This window comes from Camelus ferus, chromosome 20 (genome assembly GCF_009834535.1).
Source record: "Camelus ferus isolate YT-003-E chromosome 20, BCGSAC_Cfer_1.0, whole genome shotgun sequence".
Taxonomy (NCBI): domain Eukaryota; kingdom Metazoa; phylum Chordata; class Mammalia; order Artiodactyla; family Camelidae; genus Camelus; species Camelus ferus.
Genome location: NC_045715.1, coordinates 20,533,268 through 20,561,165, shown reverse-complemented (window position 1 = coordinate 20,561,165; position 27,898 = coordinate 20,533,268). Strand labels below are relative to the sequence as shown.

Below are 27,898 nucleotides of genomic sequence, written 5' to 3'. Positions count from 1 at the left end.
AATAATAAAAAAAAACTTTAAAATTAGATTTCCCCTGTAGCTTTTTTCATCCTTGTTCTTCACGCTTCCTTTCTTCAACACTTTCTCCCTCCCTTTCCCCCCTTTTCCAGTCTCATTTACATCTTATCCCTTGCACACTGGAGCCCCACCAGCTAACGCAGGTGACTGCGTCCACCTACAGGTCAGGTACCCACAGGCGAGTAGACGTCGCCAGGGCAATTTGTAAGCTATGCCTGGACCCGCTGTTATTGGATCCTTTCAGTGAAGTCACTCCAGTCTTAGATGGAAGTCACACCAGGTCTAAATTACGTTCCCCACAGGAGTAGGCAGAACCTCGGTGGTTATTTCCTGGATTCTTAGTCATTGATTTTCAACCAGACAAGCAGAGACGGATTCAAAGGGGACTCTCCGAAGGGACCCCTTGCTTCCTGGGGTGGGAACGAGAGGCTGGGGGAATACAGGAAGTCGTTTTTGTTCTTAGACTCGAAGGGTGGGGCCCGGGATGGGGGTGAGTGGGTCAGTGTGGGTAGGGGCGGTGGCTGGAAGAAGCATTTCCTCATAAACACGTCTCAGAATAAACCCGGATGTTGTTTAAAATGAGTCTGATTCCAGGTCCTTCTTCCGGCTCTACCGACTCCGAATTCAGGCAGGTCTTCTTTTTCACAACCGGCAGTTTGAGAACCAGAAACCTAAATGCAGCTCGCTCCCCTCCCAACTTGCACATAAGTTCCTTTATTGAATTATTCTTTTATAACAGTGAACAACTTTTATTTCCTTCAAGGTTTGGGGAATGAGTGATTTCCTGTCCTCCCTGTGAATTCTGGCCCCGCAGACTTGAAAAAACTCCAGGGCCTCCCTGCGAAGTCCCGCCTTCGGTGATGTGGACATCCGCTCAGTTTCATTTCCGGACTCAGCGGTGAAGCCAAAAATATGCGGAGATAAAGACGCCACTATGTTTGTGAGTCCAGGGGTACAAAGGTGACAGTGGAGGGAGAAAATGCCTTTTATGGGGTAGAGCAGAGGGGGCTGGAAGGAGCATGTGGGGCAGGGAAAACACTTTGTACAAAAGACAACCTGGGAGGGGAGGGTGGGTGGGGCGGGGAGCAGCCCCAACCCTGAACCCTGTACCATCAGGGCCTCTTCCACCCCAGAATGAATAACATTGGCTTTATCTCTGATTACAATCATCTCTAGATGCTGTGCAACAAATCTGGCATATTATTAATATTAAAGTATTGAGTCTTTTTTTTTTTGGTGGGATGAACTGAATGACACAGTTTGCTGGCACTGCCACAGCTAGAAGTCCTCCAGTGAGGGTTGACATCGTGGAGCAAGGGGCTTGGGACCCACTGTCAGGAGACCTGGGTTCCATCTGCCTCTCTATATCTCACTATCCTTCTTATCTTTAGCTGAGAATGGGGACAGGACCCAATCCCTGACTGGCTAAATAAATTATGATGCTCAAAGTAATTAACTATTAAAAATGGATGTAAAATCTAAGAAATGGTTAGAACTTCCTGATGCATGACATTTCCATCCACAGAAAAAGTGTAGGATAGGGGTCTTAGCGGAATGCTTAGTAATGATAGGCAGAGTTCAACTTGAAGAAGCATTTGTAGGAAGACAAAGATGAAATGAACACAGTTCCTGGTCCTGGAGTGGCTCATTGCCTAATGGGGGGAGTATATGATGGTCATATGGGGTTCAAAGCAGGGCATGCTGGGTACCATTAGGTTCAAATTATGGGCTGGACCAGTGGTTCTAAGACTTGCCAGTGCATTAGAATCACCTAAGGGAGCTTTAAAAGATTTGGAGGTCTGGGTCCAACCCAAGGGATTCAATTGGTTTTGGCCATGGCCTGGGCATACAGGTGATAAAAACTCTCCAGCTGGTTTTTGTTTTCTTTGAAGGATAGTTGATTTACTATGTTGTTTTAATTTCTGTTGTACAGCAAAGAGATTCAGTTATATATATATATATTCTTTTTCATTATAGGTTATTATAAGATATTGAATATAGTTCCCTGTGCTATACAATAGGACCTTGTTTATCTATTTGTGTGTGTGTGTGTATGTATTTTACATACAGTAGTTCGCTAATCCCAAACTTCTAATTTATCCCAAACCCCACCCCTTCCCCCTTGGTAACCATAAGTTTGTTTTCTATGTCTGTGAGTCTGTTTCTGTTTTGTAAATAAATACATTTGTGTCATTTTTTAGATTCCACATATAAGTAATAGCATATGATATTTATCTTTCTACTTCTGACTTACTTCACTTGATACGAGAATCTCTAGGTTCATCTATGTTGCTGCAAATGACATTATTTCATTCTTTTTATGACTGAGTAGTATTCCATTGTATGTATATATCACATCTTCTTTATCTAATCATCTGTCAATGGACATTTAGGTTGCTTCCATGTCTTGGCTGTTGTAGTGTCCAGCTGGTTTTAATAAGCAGCCAAATTTGAGGACCATAGTGTAGGTATTCCAAAGACTAAGAGATGTGTGTTGGCACAACTTTCAGTAGAAGGAGGTTTACAGGATAGCATTATTGTTATTGTATTATTATCAAGATACAGTTCATATATCACATAGTTCACCATTTTAAAGTTACAGTTAAGTGATTTTTAAGATAATCCCAAGGTTTTACCACCAATCTCACTATGTAATTGGGATGATCTTGTAGGATGTGCAGTTCTGATGGGTTGAAGGCAGAGAATAGTCCATGGGAGGGTGATGCAGAAGCAGTGGCATCCTGGTGGGACAAGTTAAGGAGATGGGCCACTTCTACTGCAACCCAGGGAAGATATCACCAGAGAAGTGGGGGGTGATACCAGACAGCTGGTTGTGTCAGCTGGGGCATCAGTGAGGGAGCAGAGGCATTATGTGTTATATCTGCAGACGGGGCAGCTGTGGATGGCTTGGGCATCACGGTTATAACTGGGGACAGGTACAGGTTTAGGAGACCTTTGCGGTTCTCTAGGCTGAAGTAGATGAATGCCTGGACTAAGGTAGCTGCTGTGGGATGGAAAAGGGGTTGGGGGAGCTGATGGTGAGTCCAAGAAAGGCAGGGGGAAAGGGATCAGAGGGGACCAAGCTGGTGGTGTTGCCAGAGAACTAGGGGGACAGGGAGAGGCTGGTGTGCTGGGAGGTGTAGAGTCTGCTTGTAGACCTGCTGGATTTGAGGGGCAGGTGGCCCCAGAGGTGCAGATGTCCTGAGGCAGGTTGGAAAGGGTGTCTGGAGAGAGGTTGGCGCTGGAGTGGATCATGGGGAGTGGCCTCACTGGACTTGTGATCCCTGTCCCCCCCACCACCCCGCTGCGGGGGCTGAATCTAGAGGTGGCTCTGGGTAAGTCCGATACTTACCGGATGAGGCTACAGGAAAGGAGACCTGGCTGGGTCTTGGAGTCATTGGGAAGAGAAGGAGGAGATCATAATGGTGGTAACATCTAGGAGAGTGAGGCAACTGGGGAAGTGGTTTCTGAGAGGCAGAGGTGGCTGAAATCTGCCAATAGGTCTACAAACCTGATCCCCAGTGACCCTGCCAATAATGTTGCTGTGTGTAGCTGAGGGAGGGGCTGTGGGAGCCAACACTGGGAATGAAGAAGCAGTGAAAGACCAGCCAGGTGGCTGTCTCTAGAGGAGCTTGGTGAGACCAGAGCTGCTCCTGGCGAGGAATCTCCTTTACTGGGGAGAGTGGCAGTGATCTGGGTGCTTCTGAGGTTGGGCTGCTAACACTTAGCTGCTCAGAGCCCTTCCCTGCGGCTTTTGACTGCACTCAGCCCCAGTCACACCTCCGTGGGATTCTTAAAACAAAAAAGTTTTCCCAATCTGAAATATGCATAGTTTACTGTACAGCAATCATACCACAATAAAGGTGTTTAAAAAAAGGAAAAACAGGAGAAAGCTTAAACAAACAAACCAAGAAGGGGAAAAAGTTTCCAACAACAACAACAACAAAAAAAAAAAAAAAAGAGGAGAAATCTTCCAAAAGAAAAAAAAAGCTTGCCCAGCTTTCATTTTTCTCCGGTGGCTCTGGTACTAGGCCCAGCCCACTGACTTCTCCCTGACTCATTTTGTCTGTTCATTTGGCAGGGCTCAAGGGCCTACAAGAGAAGCCCTCCTTCTGATTTTTTTTTAACGCAAGTTATTTCCTCCTTCTGATTTAATTAGAAGAGTCTAGATTTTCTTTTTTAGCTGGAGAAATTCAAATCAGATGTTTTAGTTAATTTTCTAAAGCAGCATCTCCGCTGCTCAGGCAGTTCTAAAACAAAATCGTGGTCACGTGGCTGGACCACGTCCTCCTGCTTCTGTCCAGCGCTGCCTTTTTTTCACCCCTGGGTACCACCACTGGTGAGTGGGGTTCAATGAGGTCCTCAGGCAGGAGGCTGGGGCATTTCCAGGGGTCCGGGAAGGTTTCGGTGTCACTCAAGTGTCTGTTCAGAACTGTCCTTCCCCTTTCTTCCCAATTCCGGCCTCTTCTAACAAGAAGTTTCCAGGAGGCTGTGCTCAAGGGGCCTCCGTCCCTGGAGTTAGGGACATTTTTCTAGTGACCAGAAGCTCTAGGAAGGGTCCCCCCAAAACAAGTACTTTTACTTGTTTTCTGTATTAAGTAATTCTGTAACTGCATGGCAATCTTAAAAAAAATTATTTTTTTCCAAAAAAGCAGCATGTCCTACTGTAAATCTCCACTTCCATGTCACTGGCCAGAATCACATCAGATGGGCACCCCTGACCAACCACTGGAATGAAGGTGGGGTTAATCACCTAAGCAATGATGTCAACCACATATACTTTGAACTTATATGGTTATGGTATATACTGTTTCCATTGTTTCAATGGTCACTCAGAATTCTTTTAAATGAGGGCTATTTTTTTCCCCTAATAGTCTAAGGTTAATTGGTATTTTGGGGGCAGAGTGGAGGTAATAAGGTTTATTTATTTCTTTTTTAGAGGAGGTACTGAGGCTTGAACCTAGGACCTCGTGCATGCTAAGCATTCACTGTACCACTGAGCTATACCCTGCCCCCTCCAGTGTTTTATCTTAACTTCCTCTTGAAGAGAAGATACTTAACAGGCTTTACCTTTTCTCTGAATGACTTCCCTCCAAACCCAACTTTAATAGTGTGATGGAGTTTTGGATGCAGTAATAAGCCATGTGAAAATCAGGGAAACACAGCAAGATATGCTTTGCAGTGCAGGAACCATCTTGTTCTGCAGCAGAGCTGGAGCAGAGTGCCTGGTCTCTGACTCTAGGGCAATAGGAGCCAGGTGAAAGAAAATGTTGGATATGGTGTTTCTGCTAAAACAACCCCTTTATATGGGTCACATTTTGCCTGGTTACGTTTTGCAAAGCTTCACTAAAGCTCAGGTGAACACTATAACCTAACCTTTTCTCACTCCACTCTGGTCTTTACATCCTGCCATGTAGCTCAGAACAGTCATTGTTGCTGATGCTTAAAAGGAAACTCAAGAGGAGTGACTCTCAGTCTCAAATCAACTTAAGGGAAGAGGAGGTCTAGAGCCGTCTTCTGAAGCCTCGTTGGGTCCATGCTCTAGGATGAGTTGAGGACAGTCACTCATGTCACTCAGCTGCTGTCCTGTCCTTTTCCATGGACAAAAATATATGACAAGATCAGTGAACTGAGAGTTCCATGCCCAAACATGGCTTGGTACTGGACTGGTAGAGACAAGGGATTAAAAAAATAAGTCCAAACTCCTTCCCTGGAAAATCTGAGTCTTAAGGTCTTGTTTCCTGGTACCCCAGTTGATTTTTACCTTTACATGCTTTGTGTGATGTTTCTTCTTCCTCTAAATGCCAATTATCACAGCAACAAATACAAAAACGGTAGCCATGAATCTCTGCCACAATCCCTAAATTGCGGGCACGCCTGAAATGGGATTGTTACACTGAAAATTTCTGCATGCCCTCTCTCTTTCTTTCTCTCTCTGTTTCTTCAAGAGAGGAAATAAAAACATGGAGCAATGCCTTCAAAATTCAGAAGGAAGAATCCTGGCACGGAATTCGTCACCTAGCCAAACGATCCATCAAGCCAAAGAATAATACATTTTGAAATACCTATCATGTACTTTAAATATGCTCATAAGAAACCACTAAAATATTAATTCCACCAAAATGAGAGAGGGTGTAAAATAGAGGAAGTGTGCATATCCACGTTAATTGCAGCATTATTCACAAAAGCCAAGAAGCGGGAGCAACCTGTTTGTGCATTGACAGATACATGGATAAAGAAAATGTGGTATACACGTATAATTGAATATTATTCAGCTGTAAAATGAAGGAAATCTTGTCATTTGCGTGGATGAGGTCTAAGGACATTATACTGAGTGAAATAAGCCAGTCACAGAAGACATACTGCATGATTCCACTTACATAAGGTACCTAAAGTAGTCAAACTCTTAGAAACAGAAAAGATAATAGTGGTTGCCAGGGACCAGTGGGGAGAGAAGCCTGGAGAGTTTTTGTTCAATAGATAGAGAGTTTCAGTTTTGCAAGATGAGAGAGTTCTAGTGATCTCACAATAATGTGCAAATATTTAACACCACTGTACTGTACACTTAAAAATGGTTAAGTGGTAAATATTACCTTATGTGTTTTTTTACCATGATGAAGTTACTTAACCCTATTACTCATTGTAAAAGAAAACACATTAATTAATTAAAATGTATTCATGTGAGGGGAGGGTATAGCTCAAGTGGTAGAGCACATGCTAAGCATACTCAAGGTCCTGGGTTCAATCCCCAGTACTTCCTCTAAAAATAATTAAGTAAACCTCATCACCTTCCCCTACAAAAAAATTTCTTTTAATGTACATGTGGATTTACCATTAAAAAAAAAAAGAGAGAGAAAGAAGTAGACTACAGAAAACTGGACATACAACACAGAAGAAAGACGCAAGATACTTTCTACCTCAACTACCAAACACAGACCAGCAGAATCAGCATTGCATGAAAACCAAGCTCACAGTTCCCATCCTTGGCATTCTTATTCAATCTGCATCTTAGTAGGATGCCCAGGTGACACCACTGCACTTAACAACCCTGCCAAGATGGTGGTGGAGAGAGATCCTAGGAGGATGGCTCTGCTCCAGATGTAGAAGAATCCAGCCCAGGTGGGAACCCGTCAGAAGGGCCCAGGAGGGATAGTTCCAAGAAGGAAAAATTGATAGAATACCCAAAGTATCCTCACTTCTTGAAAGAGTCATCCAAATAGAAGAAATGGCAAAGTTGAATTAGTGACAGCTACATAGAAAATAATCAGACGAAAACAAAGGCAGTTATTAACTCCAGGGAGAACAAGAGGTTGTGCAGAAAGTGAGAAGTAGTAGAGTTTACATACGAGAGCATTAGTCATGGAAAAGAAAACACTGAGTCAGCTAAACATGATTCCCATTTAAATATACTGGGAAAAAGAAGGAATGGGAAGAATGAAAGAAAACAATGACTATTAACTATTGAGTCAGCCACTGTTGTGATGCAACCGACAGTGGCTGCAGCAGAAAAATCAAGCAGCAGTAATAAAGGCATGGTGTTTAGAGATTTGGAAGTAAAAGCCAAAGGAATCAGCTGAAAAATACTGAAAGCGGTCCCCTCTGGGAAGGCAGAAAATGAGAGGAAACAGAGAGGACTACAATATAGTATATTTCATGAGAAATCTTGTGCAGATATTTGACTCCTTAACTTACAGGCAATTGTGCCTTTGATTAAAATAACCACAAAAAAATTGAATGGGTATAAAATTTTATGCTTAGTGACAACTGACGACAACAAATGACACTTGAGAATTGACTAAAAAGCAAGAATACTCAAATGGAAACATACATGCACAGGTGTGTGGATGACATCAATCCTGAATAAAAACGTGAAAGAATATGTCAATATACACAAAGCTGGGTAAATAGATGCGTGAATGAATTCTTTATCCCAGCCACCTTACTGTGCACCTTATGAACCAGGGAGAGAGGGAACAGCACCTGACTAGGACCCTTCATCATCCTCTTGCTTCCAGGCAGGTCCTGCTGCAGAAGGCACTCCCCTCAGCTGCCTTCAGTCTGTGGGAGGTCCCCCCTAGCCCACTCTGCCATCAGTGCTTTACCTGGGTGGGGCTAAGTTTGTCCTGACTGGGAAAAGCACTATGCACATGCATGCCCCAAGACCAGAAGTTAGGAAGGACTAAGCATCAGGTGGAGAAATATCTCACCTCCCCACCTGCCTTGCAGAAATCATTCTGAACTGATGGAGAGATATGCTGATGTATGATTGATTCACTCACATTCCATGTTCCTTTACTCTCTCATCAGCTTAGTCCTCAGCAGTCACTTCACCCGAGGAGCAGACGGACCCCTATTCTTATAATCAGGAAACCCCAAAGCAACGTCCCTGTCCCCTCCCCTGATGTCACTCTTCAGCTCTGCTTCATCACATGAGGGTTCCAACTATTCAGGGAAGATTTCCCCCTCAGGGTCAGCCCCTGAACATTGGCCCAGGCGTTCCATTGCATCTTCTCCCAGCCCTGTATGCTTCTGTTGTGACTCTGTCAGTCACTGGGAGCTGGAGGGGTCAGGGGGAGCAGAATTTTCAGTGCTGCCTCAAGGCATGGAGATATACCTCCCCTTCTCTGATATCCCTTTCCAGACCCAGGAAATAAAACATAGACCAGATATGTGTGTTTAAAGAACATTAAAACTTATAATGTGAAATTATAAAGATACTGCAGAGTGAAGTAATGTATATACGAGCGCGACGGGGGTGAAGGGAACATCAGGTTTCCAGAAACCTATAATAAGTCTCCTCAGGAGGAGCCGCAATGAAGGAATTTACAGATAAATCTTATTTATAATAATATAACCAGTCCATTTAATATATTACTCTAATATAATAAGAATAGTGTTAAATAGTGTGGAGCAGCTGGAAGCACCTCATATATATTCCAGTTTTAGTCCTATGAACCTCACTTGGAAATAAACACTGTTTTTCTCATTTTGTGGATGAGGAAACTGAGGTATCAAGAGGGAAAGTTCCAGTCAGACCAGAGTGGGGAGCTGAACTTAGGCCTCCCAGGTGCAGAGTCTAAGCTCCCGCAGTTGAATTAGATCTGACTACAAAGACTTAAATTCCAGTTGTGAGGCTACTACGGTGGTGTGGAGCCAGGTCTTGTAGGCTAATGTGCTCTGGAAAAAAAGAGAAACCAATAAATAAATGACCAACTGGTTGCAGAATATTGCTTTCTATTCCCTTAGAGATTCTCCTTCAGTTGCTCCAAAATCAGACTCTGCCTTTCTCCGAGGGACAACGACACTCCTCCTTTGTTCCTGCTCACCCCACTGTCCCCCGCCCTGGCTGGACTCCTCCCCTGCCTCCCTCAACATCATCACCTGTCCCTGCTTCCAGAACCCTCCATGCAAGGGACAAAAGTCCACAGGACTAGAGGACAAGATCCAGGAGTGGATACTTCAGTCCAGATGCCTCCCTCGACCCGGTGCCAGGCTGCCCACCAGACAGACCCTGGCTCCATGTTCCTCCAGGCCTGGGATGGACACACACACAACTCCTTTCTCTCCTCACTTCTCAGGCCGCTTCACCTGCGCCAGCACCTGCATCTCAGGCCCTGACCTCCCACCTGCAGCCCAGCCTCCTGCCTTCCCCAGGCCCTGAGCCAATAGCTCCTCACTGGAAAGCCCATTGGGAAGCCCAGGTGACCTGCAGACCCAACTAGAAAAACTGGGCCGCCCCAGGCTCTGTACCTGACCTGACCCTGGAGCAGCCCTTGCTCACAGAGGCCTGGCCCCGCCCCGCCCCTCACTCCCCACCCAGGCTCTTGGGCTGCACTTGGCCTTCCCTGCTCCTTCCTGGTCCACTGGCTCCTGAAATCTCAACTCCACCCCAAGTGCTGCTGCTTGGCGAAGCTGCGCGTCCCTCCTGCCCTGTTCCAAGCAGGGATTCAACCAGGACCTGCCCTCACTACTTGTAGGGGACCTGCTTCTCAATGTGGCTAGACCTCTGATTCCAGGATCACCTAGACCCTCCCAACCAGCACATGATCCAACACATCCGCCTAGATGAGGCCTGGTGGGCCTGAGAGTAGCAAGAAAGGGATGAAAACAGAGCACACAACCCTCACTGCCACCCAGTCTTATCCAGAGCAAGGAGAGGCCCCAGCCAGACTCTAAGGGCCCAGCCTAGCCCTGGCTTTGAGCGGGGCTGAGGGCTAAAAGCAGAAGTGGCTCCCATTCCCCTCACAAATATCCATCACCCACTTCCTGTTGCAGAGGCTTGTTATCTTCTCGTTTCTGTGCAGAGGGGCATCTGGGGGGCCCTACATCCTAGGCAGAGCACCCCGCTTCCCTCCCTCTGCCCAGATTTCTCACCTGGGCTCTCCACAGCTGATGTCGTCGTCTTCTTGGATCAAAACATGATGAAAATACAAACCACAACAGCAGCCAGGGTCAGCCATGGGCTCCAATGCATCAGGGTATTTCCTGAGAAAGGGCCTTCTTATAACCCGGGCACCCCAGAGCCACAGGCCTGCTCCCTCTCCCCGACCCTGGTCTCTGACCCTCCCAGGGTCAGAACCCCCTCCGGGATCACCCCAGCCTCACCAGAGGACACAGGGTGTGCACTGTGATTCCCGCTGTGGTCCACGTGGCACGTGAACCTCTGCTCCTCTCCTTGGGGAATATTTACGGTCACCCAGGTCCAGTAAGTCCCGTTCCCATCAGGCAGGACACCCCCAGACTGCTGGGCATCCTGGCTCACGGGGTCCTCATCCTGAAGCCAGGCCACTGAAATATTCCAGGGAAAGAAGTCAAAAGCCCAACAGGACAGGTTGACCCTGCCCTCCAAGGCCTGGCTTAGGGTCACGTTCACTGCTGGAGGCACTGGGGGAGAAAGCACAGAGCCAGTGAGGCTTGTGGCCAAGCCCTGCTCCCCTCTAAGGGAGACGAGAGAATGGGGCTGCTCCCCACTACCTCTCCAACTCTGGCTGAGCCCTCGCCCACCCCAGCCCTTCTCCAAGTCTGCTTTGCACCCTGGGGCCCAGTTCCTTTAGACAGGCAGGAGGATGGGCCGAGACTGGATCTACATGTGATGCTGAGGAGGGAGATGTGAGGGCTGGGCTCTCAGGGACCAGGAGGGAACCTGCTGTGACAGAAAGGCTGGGAGCCAGGGCGCCGACCCCCAGTCTAGGAGCTTCCTCTCCTGCCTGACACCCACCTTCCCTGGGACAGTTTTCTGTCAGAGGGCCCGCTGCTTCCCTGGATTACTGTCACTGGGATGGTTCCTGCCCCTCCCCTCCTGTACCTGCCCGTCTCTCTACAGATGTTTAACAGAACAGCAAATCGCAATACAACACACCAACGCGACATACATGCACCTGGACTGTAGGGAGGGTTTCTGTGGGCAGAGCTGGGGCGTGGAGGCTATAGGGATCTGGGACAGGAAGGCCCCGGCCCAGGGTCAGTACCTGTTCTGTCCGTGAAGCCCATGCGGGACTCCACGTAGCTCCGCAGTCTTGCACAAAGCTCTCCCTGCACATGGGCCCAGTAATGCTTGCTTTGAAAGCCATCTGTGTCCCAGGACTTCTTGATTTTCATGGCCAAGGTCTGATCCAGGGACTGGGGCACTCTACATCCATGGGTCTCCGGGTGACAGGAGAGGAAGAGCTTCCCATCATAGCAGATACTTCTGAAGCCCCTGGCCTGGCCATCTTCTCGGATTTCACAGCCCACAGTCTCCTGCAGGGAATGCAAGCCTGCCCCCACCGAGCAGTGACCCTCCGGTTCTGGTTCCATGTCCTTCTGCCCTTCGGCCCAAGTGAGAAATTCCAGCCAGAGGGCTCCCTCTCTGCTGCCCTCCATGTCTTCCCTGTGCGGGCTGAGTCACGGCCACCTCCCTGCTGACTTCACAGACCCCCTTCCTCAGCATTCCCCTCCCCCACCAAATCCAGGGGAAAGAGACAGATCCCTGTTCTGGGCCCAGACTTGCCTGGGAAATGCCTCACAGCACTCTCGCCCCTTCCCCACTCTCACCTCCTTTATCCTCCTGCAGGGACATTGTTTCTGCCAGAAGTTGTCTGAGGTCCCTTCCGTTCTCTGTCAAGTCCTTGATTTCTGTGTCCCACATCTCAGCTGCAAAGTCTTCTGCCCACGGTCCCTGGGGCTCTGCCCTGCCCTTCCCGCGGTCATAGTGCAGGAAGGCCTGACCATCCAAGCGTCCCTCAGCTGAAAAGCTCGGCTGCACAAACCCATCCTGCCACAGCACTGTGAGACTGTAATGGAGACTGTGCAATCCTGGGGAGGACGGAGTGCAGGTGAGACTGCTTTCTGGAAATGAGGGCCCATCAAATGTTGAACAGAAAGGTTCTGCTGCCCTGACCTTCTCCAGATCTCAAGGATGCAAAACAGGCATGTATACCGAGGGACGAGAATGAGGATTTCCACACAGGAATAAAAGGAAAGGAGAAAGGAAGGAGCTAGGAACTGAGGAACGAATGGGGGGAGGAGGACAGAGATGGCAAACATGTAGGACAGGTGCCAGGCAGGGCAACACTGGCTCCCTAAGGGTCCAGGTAGGAGGTCCAGGGGAGAGGCTGGCCTGCGGAGGAAGGGAGAGGCAGAGAGAGGCAAGAAAACCAGGGTGAGGGGAGCTGGACCAGAAGGGAGGCAGGGGCTCTAGCAGGCCCAGGATCAGAGAGGCCCACCTGGCAGAGGGCTCCCTGGTCAGGGGTGGGTCAGGGGTGGGTCACGGTGAGGTGGAGAGTGAGGCCTGCTGTCTGTGGTGAAGGCTCACTGGGGACAAGGTGGAGTCAAGGGAGGGTGAGGCAGGAGGCAGAGGGGCCTGCGGGGCTGGCTTGTGGCGCTAACAGAGTTTCAGGTAGGCCAGTGCCCCCCGGGGGAGCCGAAGGAGGGGGTCTGGGTCCAGAGTGCAAGAGGCATGGTGAGGCCCCACTTGGGGAGGGGAATAAACCTGCCAGTGTCCCCTGGGGAGAGGTAGGTGTTGGGGGATTCAAAGGGTCAGTGCAGTGTGCCCAAGGGTCATCTAGAATTAGAAGGAGGGGCTGGCAAGAGAAAATAGAACTTCGGTGCCTAGTGCACATTGGGAAGGACCTACATGGTGGGAGTGGTTTGGGGGGCAGGTCTTACCCCACAGAGGGGTAGGGTCAGACATCCAGCGCAGGAGGGGCAGTGCTGGGAGAAGGCCCCTGTAGGGAAAGGCCAGCCCACCAGGTGGCATAAACAAGGACTTTGGATACATGGTTGAGGTAGTGATAGCCCACTGGGGTCAAGGAACCAAAGAAGATATTGAAGGCCAAGGAGCTGGGCAGTTGGACCAAGGATTCTTTCAGGGGGAGGGGTTGCAGAGGGGATCATGCCTGGGATTGGGGAACAGGGGATGAGTGGGGCTCAAGGGTGACTCTGGGAGACCTTGGGTTAGGGTGAAGACAGAACAGGAGGAGTGAGGGACCTTGAGAATACTGGTTCCCAGGGGAGGGGGCTTGTGACTGATGAGAACTTGGTGAGGATCCAAGGCAGGTGGGCAGGGGTGGGAGCAGGGTAAGGTGCCATAGGGGGAGGTGCAGAGGGACCAGGGCAAGTGCAGTCCAGCACCTATGGGGTGGAGAGTGGAGGCCTCAAGAGGGTGAGTTTAGCAGCATACACAAAAGTAAACTCAAAATGGCTTAAAGATTTGAACGTAAGACAAGACACTATAAACTTAAGCCTCTTAGAAGAAAACATAGGCAAAACATTATCTGACATAAATCTTAGCAGTGTTCTCCTAAGGCAGTCTACCCAGGCAATAGAAATAAAAGCAAAACTAAACAAATGGGACCTAATTAAACTTACAAGCTTTTTGCACAGCAAAGGAAACCACAAACAAAACAAAAAGACAACCTATGGAATAAGAGAAAATATTTGCAAATCATGCGACTGACAAGGCTTAATTTCCAGAATATACAAACAGCTCATATACTTTAATAACAAAAAAAGAAACAACCCAATCCAAAAATGGGCAAGACCTAAACAAGTAATTCTCCAATCAAGGTATACAAATGGCCAATAAGCACATGAAAAAATGCTCAGTATCACTAATTTTTGGAGAAATACAAATCAAAACTACAATGAGGTATCCACACCAGTCAGAATGGCCATTATTAAAAAGTCCACAAAAGATAAATGCTGGAGAGGGTGTGGAGAAAAGGGAACGCTCCTACACTGCTAGTGGGAATGTGGTTTGGTACAGCCGTTATGGAAAACAGTATGGAGATTCCTCAAAAAAACTAAAACTAGTCTTACCATGTGATCCAGCAATCCCTGGGTGTATATCCAGAGGGAACTCTAATTCGAAAAGATAAGTGCACCCCAATGTTCATAGCAGCACTACACACAATAGCCATGACATGGAAACAACCTAAGTGTCCACTGACAGGTAATTGGATAAAGAAATTGTGCTGCATCTTCTTTGTCCATTTATCTTTTGACGTGCACTTGGGATGCTTCCATGACTTAGCAACTGTAAGTAGTGTTACTATTAATGGTGGGGTGTATGTATCTTTTTGAAGTAATGTTTTTGTTTTTCTTAGATGTATGCTCAGGAGTGGAATTGCTGGGCCATGTGATGGTTCTGTTTTTGGGTTTTTAAGAAACCTCCATATTGTTTTCCGTAGTGGCTACACCAATTTACATCCCCACCAACAGTTTTCAAGGGTTCCCTTTTATCCACATCCTTGTCAACATTTGTTATTTGTGTTCTTTTTGATCATGGCCATTCTGACAGGTGTGAGATGATATCTCGTTTTGATTTTGATTTGCATTTCCCTGATATTAGTGATGAGAAATTTTTCATATTCCTGTTGGCCATCTACATTTCCTCTTTTGGAAAAATGTCTGTTCAGTTATTCTGCCCATATTTTAAATGGGTTGTTTGCTTTTTAATTGAAGTACAGTTGATTTAAAATGTTGTATTAGTTTCTGGTGCACAGCATGGATGGACTTGGAGGGCATTGTGCGGGGTGAAATGGGCCAGACGGAGAAAGACAAGTACTCTAAGATATCACTTACATGTGGAATCTAAAAAAGTACAACAAATACAACAAACTAGTTGAATATAACAGAAAAGAAACAGACTAGCTGATGTAGAGAAGGGACTACTGGTTACCAGTGGGGAGAAGGAAGGGGGAGGGGCAAGATAGAGGTGGAGGATTAAGAGGTACAAACCATCTGGTCTAAGATAAGCTATAATATTGTACATCAACTATACTTCAATTTAAAAAATATGATATTGTAAAATAAACATATAAATAAAATTTTAAATGGTTTTTAAAAACTCAAAAAGGAAAGAAAAAAAGAAAAGAAAAGAAATGTGGTCGGCACTTGGGCCCTTCCTGGAGCTCCCTAGTCACTAAAAAAAGGCCTCTAAGTCCAGGGACTGAGGCTCCTGGAGCACTGTCTGCCTGGAAGTTCCTTTTACCCACAGGCAGCGAAGGGAAGAAGGCTGGGCAGAAAACAGCAAGAAAGAACAGTGCTCAGGCACCTGAGAGGGCAAAATCCCCCTCAGACGGGAAGGAATTGGTAAACTCCAGCATCGGGGGGGGGGGGCGTCGTAATCGGGGTGATGGTGGGGGGAACACGGGTGTGGGGGCAGCCTTCCGACCCAGGGGTGTCAGAGAACTCAGGTCTGAAGAAGAGGAAGGAGGGAGGGAGGGTAGGTGCAGCCGGAAGAGAAGCTGGAAAGAGAGTGCAGAAGCCAGACTGAGCTGTGATGGGAACAGGCGGCACCCGGCTTCCGGCCCCCACCCCGACCTTACCCTACCTCTCCCCATCTCCCCCAGCTCTTACCCCGTTCCTTGCTCCCCACCCGCGCCGCACCGCCAGTGAGTTGGTCCCCTCGGCGCTCAAGAATTCCACCCGACCCCTGAAGCCGCCCCAGGCTCCCGGCTGCGAAGCTCAATGAACCCCACTCACCGGCTGTGAAACCTAGGAGTGGAAGAAGGGTAACATCGAATAGAAACATCAGGACACGGAGAAGCCGCATGGCCTAGACTTTTCCAGCCTCCCGGAGGCTGCAGCACAGCAACAGAAGGCGCCGGGACGGAGCGCTCAGTGCGGCAGTCCTGAGCAACTCCACAAGTTACCCTGAAAGCACGCCTCCCGGCCGGGCTGGGAGCCTAACTTGCAGCCACTGACTCAGCCACGGGGGCGGGGCAGGAACCGCGGGGAGGGGACAGGGATCACAAGCCCAGTGAGGCCACTCCCCATGATCCACTCCAGCGCCAACCTCTCTCCAGACACCCTTTCCAACCTGCCTCAGGACATCTGCACCTCTGGGGCCACCTGCCCCTCAAATCCAGCAGGTCTACAAGCAGACTCTACACCTCCCAGCACACCAGCCTCTCCCTGTCCCCCTAGTTCTCTGGCAACACCACCAGCTTGGTCCCCTCTGATCCCTTTCCCCCTGCCTTTCTTGGACTCACCATCAGCTTCCCCAACCCCTGTTCCATCCCACAGCAGCTACCTTAGTCCAGGCTTTCATCTACTTCAGCCTAGAGAACCGCAAAGGTCTCCTAAACCTGTACCTGTCCCCAGTTATAACCGTGATGCCCAAGCCATCCACAGCTGCCCCGTCTGCAGATATAACACATAATGCCTCTGCTCCCTCACTGATGCCCCAGCTGCCACAACCAGCTGTCTGGTATCACCCCCCACTTCTCTGGTGATATCTTCCCTGGGTTGCAGTAAAAGTGGCCCATCTCCTTACTTTGTCCCACCAGGATGCCACTGCTTCTGCATCACCCTCCCATGGATTATTCTCCTCTGCCTTCCAACCCATCAGAACTGCACATGCTACAAGATCATCCCAAACAGATGGTGGGGAGGGTGGCACAACCTTGGGATCATACTAAAACCAACCTAACTGTATGCTTTAAAAAAAAGAATTATGTGATATATGAACTATATCTCAATAATAATATAATAACAATAATGCCACCTTTAAAGCTTCCTTCTACTAAAAATTGTGCCTTATTGCCAATACACATCTCTTGGTCTTTGGAACATCTAGCCTGTGGTCCTCAATTTCGGCTGCTTATTAGAACCACCTGGGGAGTTTTTACTATCCATATGTGTAGGCCATGGCCAAAACCAACTGAATCAGTATCCCTTGGGTTGGCCTTAGTATTTTTTAAAACCCCCTCAGTGATTCCAATGTGTAGGCAAGTTTTAGAACCACTGGTCTAACCCTGGTTGAAACCTCCTTGATGGTACCAACTCTGCCGTGCCTTGAACCCTATCTGACCATCTTACACTCCTCCCATAAGCTAACAAGTCACTTTAGGATCAGGAACTATGTTCATTTCATCTTTGTCTCCCTGTAAATAAATGCTTTTTTCAAAGTTGTACTCTGCCTCTCAATACTAACCATTCCACTAAGCTCCTTATTCTACACTTTTCCTGTGAGTGAAAATGTCAGGCCTCAGAAAGCTTTAACAATTTCTTAGATTTCATATTATTTTTATTAATTAATTACTTTCACCATCACAATTTATTTGGCAGTTCAGGGATTGGGTCCTGTCCCATCTCAGAGAGATTCTTTTCATTGCTGAAATTCACAAGGGTAGTGAAAGTATAGAGGCAGATGGAACCCAGCTCTTCTGAAAGCTGGACCCAAACCCTTTCCTCTGTGTCAGTCCTCCTTCAAAGACTTGCTAGCTGTGGCAGCTCCAGCAGACTGTCTCATTCAAGTCACTGCACCCCCAACCCTGCAAAAAAAAAAAAAAGACTTAATACTAATATGCTAGGTTTGTTCCACAGCATTTGGAGGTGATTGCAATGAGAGATAAAGCCAACTACTCCTCCTGGGATGTGGGAGAGGCCCTGATGGTCTAGGACTGCAGATTTAGGGTGCTCTCCTGGATCTAGCCATGGCCGCCCCTCCCCCATCAAGCCTTGCAGCTGGTCTTTTGTACGGTTTTCCCTCCACCCCACCCTGTTTCCAGCCTCCTCTGCCCTTCCCTATAAATTACTTCTTCTCCCTCCACTCTTCCTTCTGTAACCCTGGACTCACACAAATACTGGAGTCTTTCAGCAAATTTCCGACGACACTGCTGGGTCCGGAAATGAAACCGAAGAGATCAAGCGAGACACTTCATTCTTGGCAGGGCTTCACCGACCCCTCAGAAGATCACTCCATCCCCCTAACTCTGGCTTAAAGGAAATAAAAGCTGTTCTTTGATATAAAAGCAGAATGAAGGCGCTTACAGGTAGGTTGGGAGCTGCATTTCGGGTCCTGGTTCTCCATCTGCTCCATGATTACTTCTGCAGGCTGTGAAAATGCTGTCCTGCCCGGGTCCGCGGAAATTCCGACTCAGGTCTGAAAGGAGATCTGGAAACCGACTGATTTTAAACAGCCTCTGGATCGATTCTGAGGTCTAGGTGTAGCGCAATGCTTCTTCCAGCCCCGGCCTTCATGGGGCCCACCCTTAGATTCCAGGATCCAAAAACACTTCTTACAGCCTCGCGTCACCCCAGGAAGGGAACAGACCGTCCAGGGCTCCGCCCGCCCAAATGAAAAGCTGAGATCCAGAATCCAGCAATAAACCACTGACGTTCTGCCACGCTTAGAAAGAAAACTACTTTAGACCCCATGTGACTTCCTGAAATCATATAATAACAGCAGAACCGGGCAGCCGTTTTACAAAATAGCCTGGTGAGCGCTGACTTCCTGGTGGGTACCTGACCTGTCCCGAGTGAGTCAGGTATGTTCGTGGCTTCGAATATGCAGGGGATAAGCTGTAAAGCAGAGAGCGGGAAAAGGAGGGAGCGAAGGGGAAAAGGCTGAAGAAAGGAAGAGAGAAGAAAAAGAGATAGAAAAGCTACCGGGGAAATAAAATTTTAACGATATAATTTTATGATTTCTGACTTTCATTTTTATTCTTTATTTATTTTATTCTGTCGTGTATTCGTTTTGTTATAGGTGTTTGAGTTCTGTCTGAATATGCAAACAGCTATTATTGTTATTGGTGGACCACTTGAAAGGAAGATGCAAACATCAGGACCCTTTAACTTCAAATGTGCAGGGTGTAGCTCTTAGAAACAAGAACAAAGTGTTTTGTTTGTTTCTTTTGTTTACCTAAGTATAAATTACAAAAAGGATAGTATTTTTAAAACCAGCTGTGGTGGGGAATGTATGGCTCAGTGGTAGAGTGTGTGCTTAGCTTGCAGGAGGTCCTGGGTTCAATCCCTAGTACCTCCAAATTTTTTTTTAATTAAATAAATAAATAAGCCTGATTACCTACCCCCTCCAAAAAAAAAAGAAAAAACTTCTTTCATTTAAAAAATAAAATTAAATAAATAAATAAAACCAACTTTGAAGGGACATAATTTACATACAACATAATGCATCTATTTGAAATGCACAGCTGGTTGAGTTTTGGCAACTTACATGCCCACGTCACCATTACCAGAATAAAGATGTAGAACATTCCTACTGTCCCCAAAGAAAAGCCTTGTGACATAATTCCATGCAGCCAATATAAGTAATAAGATAGATTTTAATGTGTTGCTATGAAAAGATGTGCCCAAGACATGTTTAAGCTTTTGTAAAAGCTAAAGAACATGCTGAATTATAATGCCACTAATACCACTTATAAAATACATTTTTAAATAGAGGAAAACCTTGAAGATTTCTCACCAAACTTTTGACACTGGTGTCTCCAGGGAGTGAGATAATTTGATGACTTACAATTTGTCTGAAATGTTGGAATTTTCCTTTAGCATAAATTTGGATCTGTATGGGGGTAGGTCAGGGAGATAATATTTGTGCTGAAAAATATTATGATGCTAAGAGCCAAAGTCAATAAGCTACAGATGTTTAAAAACCAAACTGTTAACTAAAATCCAACACTAGAAACTGTATTTTGAAATAATCCTTCACATTTTCAAAGCCTCGAATCTTTCAAAGTCTTTTTGAAAAAGGGCTGTTTTTAGTAAAGTAGACAGATATGTAAACAAACAAGAGTAAGAGGTGCGGGCTACAATAAAAAGAATTGCAGATTGAGTGGGGACACACGGGATCCTGGCACAGTTACACTCAAACCACTTTCGACAACCATATTGTCCTAGCGTTCTCCAGGCAGGAAAAGGGTGGAGTAAATCTTGTTCCTAGAGCCTGGATTTGTCCTTGAGAAAAGTTAGTCTTTCAGAGCAAGTCTGAGGAATGATACTGACTTTCTGATTTGAAAAAGCTTCAAGAATGCTGGGCAATGACAGTGTCTCCGTAAGAGCATCCAGCCCATGTGGGTGATGTTCACTGTGGCTCTCAGGTTGGCAACAGCTCAAAGAGAGGACGCAGAGAAACTGCACCTTCAGGTCCAAGGCCCCCAGGAACTTCCGGGCCAAGCGTTCCAGTGAGGGTTGGGGTGGCAGCGAGGAGGCAAAGAAACTCACATTAATAACCTGAGAGGAAGAAAATACCGAAGTGGGAACCAAAAGCCTCCACACTCATCCGCACTCCCCTTCCTGTTGGCATTGGAGGGGAACCACGCGGCTCTGGGAGGAAGAGAACAGGTGGCTCCTTGGCGATTTCTCATGAGCTTAAATTGAGGGGAGATCGTAAATTTATTCCTTTGGAAGGTAGGCTCCAAATCCTCCACTCTGACTGGTTTACCAGATTCCTCCTGATCAAACACAAAAACAAAGCCTGATTCTTCCTGCCAGTAGGTCTGCACTCTCCTCAACAACTCTATTTAGGGCTGTAGCCCAACAGCTCCTACATCTTGGGGCCCCCCAAAAGGACCCTATCACTTCAGCAGCACGCAAGGAGATCATTTCTAGGGGGGAAAATGCATAATCTCCTTGAATTCCTGAGATTTTTACATTTAGTCAATGACTTTGTAGATGTTGATTTAATCTTTGAACATCTTGGAATTAATTTGCTTTGACTCTGTGTGTAGAACCGGAAGCAGGTAGCAAGGGACTGATCCTGCTCTATTGCCCCACCCGGTGGCTCTTTTATGCAATCTCTTTTATATAAGAGATTACGAACCAATGAAATCCATAGCTAGGGAAACAATCAACTCTCCATTTCAGCAAATGTTTCAGATGTTCCAGCTTGCCTAGTAATAATGTTCTAGCTTTACCCCAGTCTTAACAGTTTAAAATTTCTATTTTTGTTGGCGTTGATTTTTAAATAATTCATGTAGACTACATTGGGTTTATGGCAGTAAGACACCTCAAATCAGCTATAGAATTAAGGCAGGAAAATAAATATGTGGTTTTCCATCGAGTAACTGCTAACACCATCTTTAAAATGTATCAGCACTGAATCCAGTCACTTCTCACACCTCTACTGCTTCCACCTTAGAACCATCCTCTCTACAGTAGTTAACATGTGCACTTTAGAGGTGGGCTTCCTGCTGACTCTCATGCCCTGCTGTCCATTGCCCACATAACAGACAATGTGATCTTTTAAACTGTGAATCAGAACACATCCTCGCCATCACATTGCACGTAACACTCCAGTGTCTTCTCTCAGGCAGAATGAAATCCCAGTCCTTCACCACTTCTACAAGCCCCTTGTGCCAGGGCCCCTCTCACCACCCGGGCCTCATCCCCCCATCCCCCACTCTCAGCCCAGCTCACTTGTCTACTCTCATGGACCTCTGACACTGCCCGGTTCGGTCCCAGGGCTCTTGCCTCTCCTGTGACACCCCAAGTGCACCTCCTCTCCAGAGACTCAGATGGCTGCTCCCCCAACCATTCAGGTCTCTGTCCAAGTGTCCCGTGGTCAAGTCCTCAGAAACATCATGTCCAACAGACTAGCTAAAATATACGGAAGGCTATTTAAATATAAGACTATTAATCAGACATTGTTTATAATGGTAAAAAAAAAAAATGCCAGTGCTACCTGTCCTGGGTCCATGCTTTGAGAACCACACTAGAACCACTTTCCTGGAGAAAGAGTGAGGGTTTATCAGTTTAGTTTAGTGTCTAGTATTGGAAGAGAGGTATAGGATAAACCAGACCACATCCAGCCCATCCTGGAACCCTACTCCCACCACAGAGATCCAGTGTTTGGTTGCCTTGGTGTCACAGGAATGGCAGCCAGCAAGGTGGGGGCCAGATGTGGCAGTTGGAGAGGGCGATCTGGAGGCAGTGTTCTGCATTCAGCACCTGGGGCTGCTGCAGCTGTGCAGACCCACTCCTTCACGCTCAGGTCCTTCCTCAGCCCTCACGACATTGACCTCCAGGTCTTCTTTGCTACACCTAGGCTGTTTGGGCCTACGATGTGACGAGAGGAGCTCTGACCATACTCTCTGATCCAAAGATAAGATGACATATTCTGACAGGCATGAGCAAATTTATAGGGATTACAGAATGGGTTAATAATAAGAGCCCTGAAGTGCTGGCACATGGCTTCAATCAGGTGTCCTAGGAGAAACACTAGTGATTTCTTTTTGTAGACACTAGAGGGCGTTCTGAGATTGCTGAAGCTATAAGCATTGTGTCCACCTACCAATAAATAAATAAATAAATAAATAAATAAATAAATAAATAAATAAATAAATAAATAAATAAAATCCTGCAGATTGGGCCTTCCTGTTGGAATCAAGATTTGGTCAATTTCCTTGACCAAACAAATTGCTTCTGTCGATTAATCATCCTTTATTTTACTTTTTAATGAATGAAAGATAGATATGTAAAGAAAGAAAATACAATTAAAAAAAAGAAAACAACATACTGAATTAAAATAGTAGTAAACATCCTTGTCCAAGGACTGATATAAGTTTTAGACAATTTAAAATAATTTTTTGAGTTACAGTTGATGTATAATATTATATAAGTTATAGATGTACAATATAGTGATTAACTATTTTTATTAAAGGCTATACAATTTTTCTTATCTTGATTAAGGTAAAAGAATTACTTTATCAGAGTTTTTTTAAAAAGTTTTTCATTTTGAGTTTGTCAGTTTTGCTTTGTCTCCTTTGGAATTAGCTTTTGCTTTGTTTTGATTTGGTTCAAAATTCAAAAGCTTTAAAAAAGGTAAGTCTCTCCCACTCCTGTCCCATCCCTGACAGGCAACCACTGATATTACTTTCTTATTTATTCCTCCAAAGACACTTTATGAATATGCAAGCAAACATAAACATATATGTATAAATTCTTTTCCCCTTCATACAAAACGTAATGTGTGCTATCCTGCACCTTGCTTTTTTACCCTTAACATTGTATGATGGAGACCACCATTAGGATATATCAAGAGTATCTTACTTTTTTTTACTTACAGTACTTTTTTTGTATGAAATGTAGTACTTTCTTGTATGCAATGCTTCTTAACCAATTCCCTACTGATAGTCATTTGGATTGATTGATTGATTGCTTTTAAAACCAACACTAGGATGTGGGGGTATAGCTCAGTTGGTAGGGTACATGTTGAGTATGCACAAGCTACCTGGTTCCATTCCCAGTACCTCCATTTGTTTTTTGTTTCTTAATCTTTTAAATTTTTCATACTTTATTACTTGTATTGATAGGTTAAGAAAGTAAAATTTTCCTAAGTACTGTTTCATAGATAATGTTCATAAGCAGCACACAAAACATTCAGTTTCACAAAGAGTAATGTTCAATGATCCCTCTAAATGCAGTTTTAATCGTTTCTTTAAGCTAAGTGCAAGAATAATACAATAAGCTCAATACACACAAAACCTGTATATGTATATCCTGAACTACAAAAGTGGTTTCCACAGCCATGTATGGTTTTAGTCAGGAACACATTTTCACAGTGAACAAGTACTAACAAATATGTTAATAAAAAGTTACTGCAAATGCTTATTCTGCCATCAGCTTTTTCAGCAACACCATTCCTGCTGCAGAAAGCACTTATTATTAGAAGCTTTAATCTGGACCTAGGAAAATGAGTTCTCTTAAAACTTGACAAATAGTGTATTATAAAGTTTTAAATCAAATAAGCCTTCCAACACAAAAGCAGTCACATAAAACTTCTGGTTTCTCAAAAAATAAGAAATAAAAAAATTTAAAATCACTCTTGTTATCTAAAGAAAAGAGTATTAAAACAAATTATCTTAAGACAAATAAACACTCCTACAAAAGGCTGTATTTTCTTATATCATTTTCTCCTTAAAAGAAACACAAATCAGTTCACTACCTTTTAATAACTTCTTTGACTACTGTAGTCTAAAAACTTTAGAATACATGAAACACGTCTTTATGAGCGATCATAAAGTCAAAGGTGCCTTTTAAATTTCACGTATTAAACAGCTACAGTACAGCCTACAATGGCACAAATACACCTAACATATAAATACTACTTCATTTAAATGGTCAAAAGTCAGAAGGAACTGAACGGTTTGCAAGGTACTTTGACATATATGTGGTCATTAAAATCCAAAAAGTAATTCAAGTCTGGTAATATAATGGCAGGCAATTAAAGGCTCAAATATCACTCTAAAATCAAAGACATGAAAATTAAGACTGAAAACTTTGTGGTTCTCCACCTTTCATTCACATGGCTAGATATCAGGACCTTACTGTGAAAAATACAGTTATTAAATGTGGTTTCCCCAGAAGACAATGAAGCTTCAGAAAGTACAAAAGGTGTCAAGATCCATAGTTTGCTTCATCAAATGCTTTTCTAGCTTGTTTCAATTCTTCATTCATAGTAAGCAAGTCTTTAAACCTAGCAAACTTTCTTGGGTCCTTTCAAATCAAAAACAGTATCTTCAATTTGTACAAGACCTTGTCTTCCAATTGACATTGCCTTGTGAGTCGTTGCAGTAGTGAACTCTATGACAAGGTCTTCAAGAATATCCACTGACTCAGTATAAGGATTCTGGTCATCCCCAAACCCATACATCATATATCTTAATTCTTTAGAAAAAAGTCTCTTTCTTTTACCCTGTCTACCTTCTGTACCTCTTCCAATTTCTTCATTTTCTTCTTCAAACCGATTCTGAACTTGGCCTCCGCTACTGTGCCCGAAGGGGTAAGGGAAAAAGCAGGCTGGAACAGAGGTGTTCACTCACAGTGAGGTCTTCTTCTTCACCTGCCATTCCACCAGCCAGCCACCTCCAGCAGCCTCCCGCTTCTGCGTGCCCAGTACCTCCATTTGAAAAACTAAAATAAAACCACTATTACAACGTGTAATTTTGAATAGTCATTTTACAGATACGCCAGTATGTTTTCGGACACATTCCTAGAAGTAGGACTGCTGGACGTATGCATTTTTTAATTTGGACAGAGATGGCCACATTGCCCTTCATAAAAACGTTACCAGTTTACAGTCCCATTGGCAATATAGTTGAGTATCTGTTTTGGTGTGGTTATTTTTTAATCTACAAAAATATACAGAGATCCATATTTGGGAGCCATCCACATATAAACGATATTTAAATCCCGGGACTGGATGAAAATAGAGTGATTAGGAAGGCAGTAAGAACGGAGTAAGCAGTCTAGGTAAAGTTCTTAAACATGCCAACATTTAGAGCAAAAGGAGCTGGCAAAGGAGATTGATAAGGAGCAGCTGGTGTGGGAGGAAGAAAACTAGAACTCTATATGTCACAGAAGCTTTAAAGGTTGTGGGGTGGTGGGGGAAGTATAAATATAAATTAATACAATCACTTCGGAGAACAATTTGGCATCACGTGGTAAAGATGTGCAAAAATTCCATTCCTATTAAAATATCCAAACAGGACACACAAGTGACCAAGGAGAGAAGCTCCTAAATGTTCATTGCCGCAAAAACAACCTAAAGGTCAATGAAGAGAAAATACGAGGTACACTGTAGCATTTTTATACAATGAATACCATCGAGGAATGAAAATAAATGAAGTATTTGTATAAACGTGGATGTATCTCATATACAATGTTGACTGAAAAAGAAAGCTACAAAAAAAAAAAAAAGAAAAACAAAAAAAGTAAAAAAAAAGCAAGCTGCAGAATGATACATTCAGCAAGGAGCAATTTCTAGTCTTAAAACATACCAAATGAAAGGATTTAAAAAATTTTTTTTCATTTCTTTCTTTTTTTTTTCTGCCTTAACACAGGCACTGGGGATTGAATCCAGGACCCTCCTGCACACCAAGCCTATGCTCTACCACTGAGCTATATCCTCACCCTCTGATTTTTAGAATTCTTAACAAAACATAAAAGCATACACAAAATTCAAGACAAACACACACACACCCCTCAGGCTGTCCTTGCCTGTAAAGTGTTAACTGAAACACACGCATATCAGAACAATGCAAAATGAGGACTGTCTGCATATATTTCTACTCCTTACCATATATACCACTTATAGCAAATGATACTAAAATGTGACAAGCCGACAAACCTGGGTGGTAACTCCATAAAGCTTTCTTACAATTCTCTGTTCCTTTCTTCCAGCTCAAACTACTTCATAATAAAATTCGTGAAGTAGATCCAAAAGAAGTGAGCAAAATAAAGAAAAATGTTATCAAGTGTGGGAAAGCTGCTGTTGGGAGGTAAAGAAAGATGAGCTCATAGACCTCTCTATTAGAATAAACTGTACTGAGTCTGTTAGTGACCTTGACCGTAGCAGACTTCCTTGAGGAATGTGAGCTGAAGTCAGAATGAAGTGAGCAGAACCAGGAAAGAAGGATGAAGAAGGACCACAGGCACAAATAAGCCTTAGGTGTCAAACTCTGGGGGTGTGGCAGGGTGGGCAGGAGTGGAAGGCGGAGGTGGGGTTGGATTCTGAGCATTCTTCTTTGGATCTAAAGCTTAGAGAAAGGGAATTAACATTTATTTAGCTCTTTCCACAATCTTCAGAGAGATCTGAAATAGTTTTCACAAACTGAAGAATGAATTCCTCCAATAGCTCCTGGGTCCCTTGGAGAAATTCAGTACTTTGGCCTGTTTTCGGAATACAGAGACAGTCATTTGAAGTTCCTGGGGGCTAGACCTCACAATCTGGGCCATTATTCTCAATGGTGTGTGAAACATCAGTAGATTTTGCTTTCCAGAATAATTTTTTAAAGGAAGGTTCTTTGTTAGAATGTTTGCAGTACATGTATCTGACAAAGGATTTATATCCAGAGTATATAAATGACTCCTATGACTTCATAATAAAAAGACAAAAAGCACAGGGAACTATATTCAATATCTTGTAGTAACCTATAATGAAAAAAGCATTTGAAAAGGAATATATGTATGTATATGTATAACTGAAACATTATGCTGTACACCAGAAATTGACACAACATTGTAAACTGACTATACTTCAATTGAAAAAAAAAAAAGAAATCCTCGATAAACAAGGTTCTAATGTATAGCACAGGGAACTGCATTCAGTATCTTGTAATAACCTATTATGAAAAAGAATACGAAAAAGAATAGATATGTATAGCTGAATCACTATGCTGTATGCAAGAAACGAACACAACATTGTAAATCAACTATACATCAATAAAATTTAAAAAGGGAAAAAAAGAAAAAAGTAACAACAAAAAATGAGTAAGACTTAAACAGTCACTTTACAAAGAAAGATACATGAATGGACAACACATATATGTGAAAAACTTCCCAAGATCGACCAGGAAAAATACAAAGTCAAAACACACTGACAGACCACTGTGCACCCATCAGAAAGGTTAAAAGAGCTCCAAAGCCCTGATATCTGACACCTCCACGTTGTTCAAGAGAAGAGAGTAAAACAAATGTACCAAACAATCCCAGGTTAATGATATAAGATCGTATATAAGATTGCAAGCCAACATACTGTGACTTGTAGTATTTCAGAAAAAAGAGAGATCAATGTGGCCAGAGGAGGCATTAAGGGTTTTGGGGGCAGAAGGTAGAATCGACTGGGAAGTAGCTTGCTTCTTTGCAGCATGTGTACTAA

At 44.6% G+C, this 27,898-nt stretch overlaps 2 protein-coding genes and 1 long non-coding RNA gene across 4 annotated transcripts; 1 reads left to right on the top strand and 2 right to left on the bottom strand.

Moving 5' to 3' along the window:
- Nucleotides 1–456: 456 nt before the first annotated feature.
- LOC116658377 lies at nucleotides 457–7,748 on the top strand. Its single transcript, XR_004313760.1, has 2 exons — nucleotides 457–958; nucleotides 5,967–7,748. It is a non-coding gene; the product is annotated as an uncharacterized LOC116658377 (long non-coding RNA).
- Nucleotides 7,749–7,888: 140 nt separating this feature from the next.
- LOC102504228 (MHC class I polypeptide-related sequence B) lies at nucleotides 7,889–18,919 on the bottom strand. Of its 2 annotated transcripts, none has more exons than XM_032463497.1 (7): nucleotides 18,083–18,919; nucleotides 15,985–17,777; nucleotides 12,052–12,345; nucleotides 11,487–11,774; nucleotides 10,624–10,806; nucleotides 10,393–10,503; nucleotides 7,889–9,195 (listed from the first exon to the last, which is right to left on the bottom strand). In XM_032463497.1, the coding sequence occupies exons 2-6, from the start codon at nucleotides 16,052–16,054 to the stop codon at nucleotides 10,430–10,432; spliced, it is 909 nt and encodes a 302-aa protein (XP_032319388.1). In that variant the 5' UTR covers nucleotides 16,055–17,777; nucleotides 18,083–18,919; the 3' UTR covers nucleotides 7,889–9,195; nucleotides 10,393–10,429. The 2 variants fall into 2 exon arrangements, with proteins under 2 accessions (XP_032319388.1, XP_032319387.1); XM_032463496.1 differs by having other exon boundaries at nucleotides 18,277–18,918.
- A 4,575-nt stretch (nucleotides 18,920–23,494) lies between these two features.
- LOC102503975 (transcription initiation factor TFIID subunit 13-like) lies at nucleotides 23,495–25,144 on the bottom strand. The gene is given in 3 exon segments (XM_032463514.1): nucleotides 23,495–24,754; nucleotides 24,756–25,056; nucleotides 25,105–25,144. Coding segments are annotated over 3 exon segments (459 nt in total). The 3' UTR covers nucleotides 23,495–24,636.
- Between the last annotated feature and the right edge of the window lie 2,754 nt (nucleotides 25,145–27,898).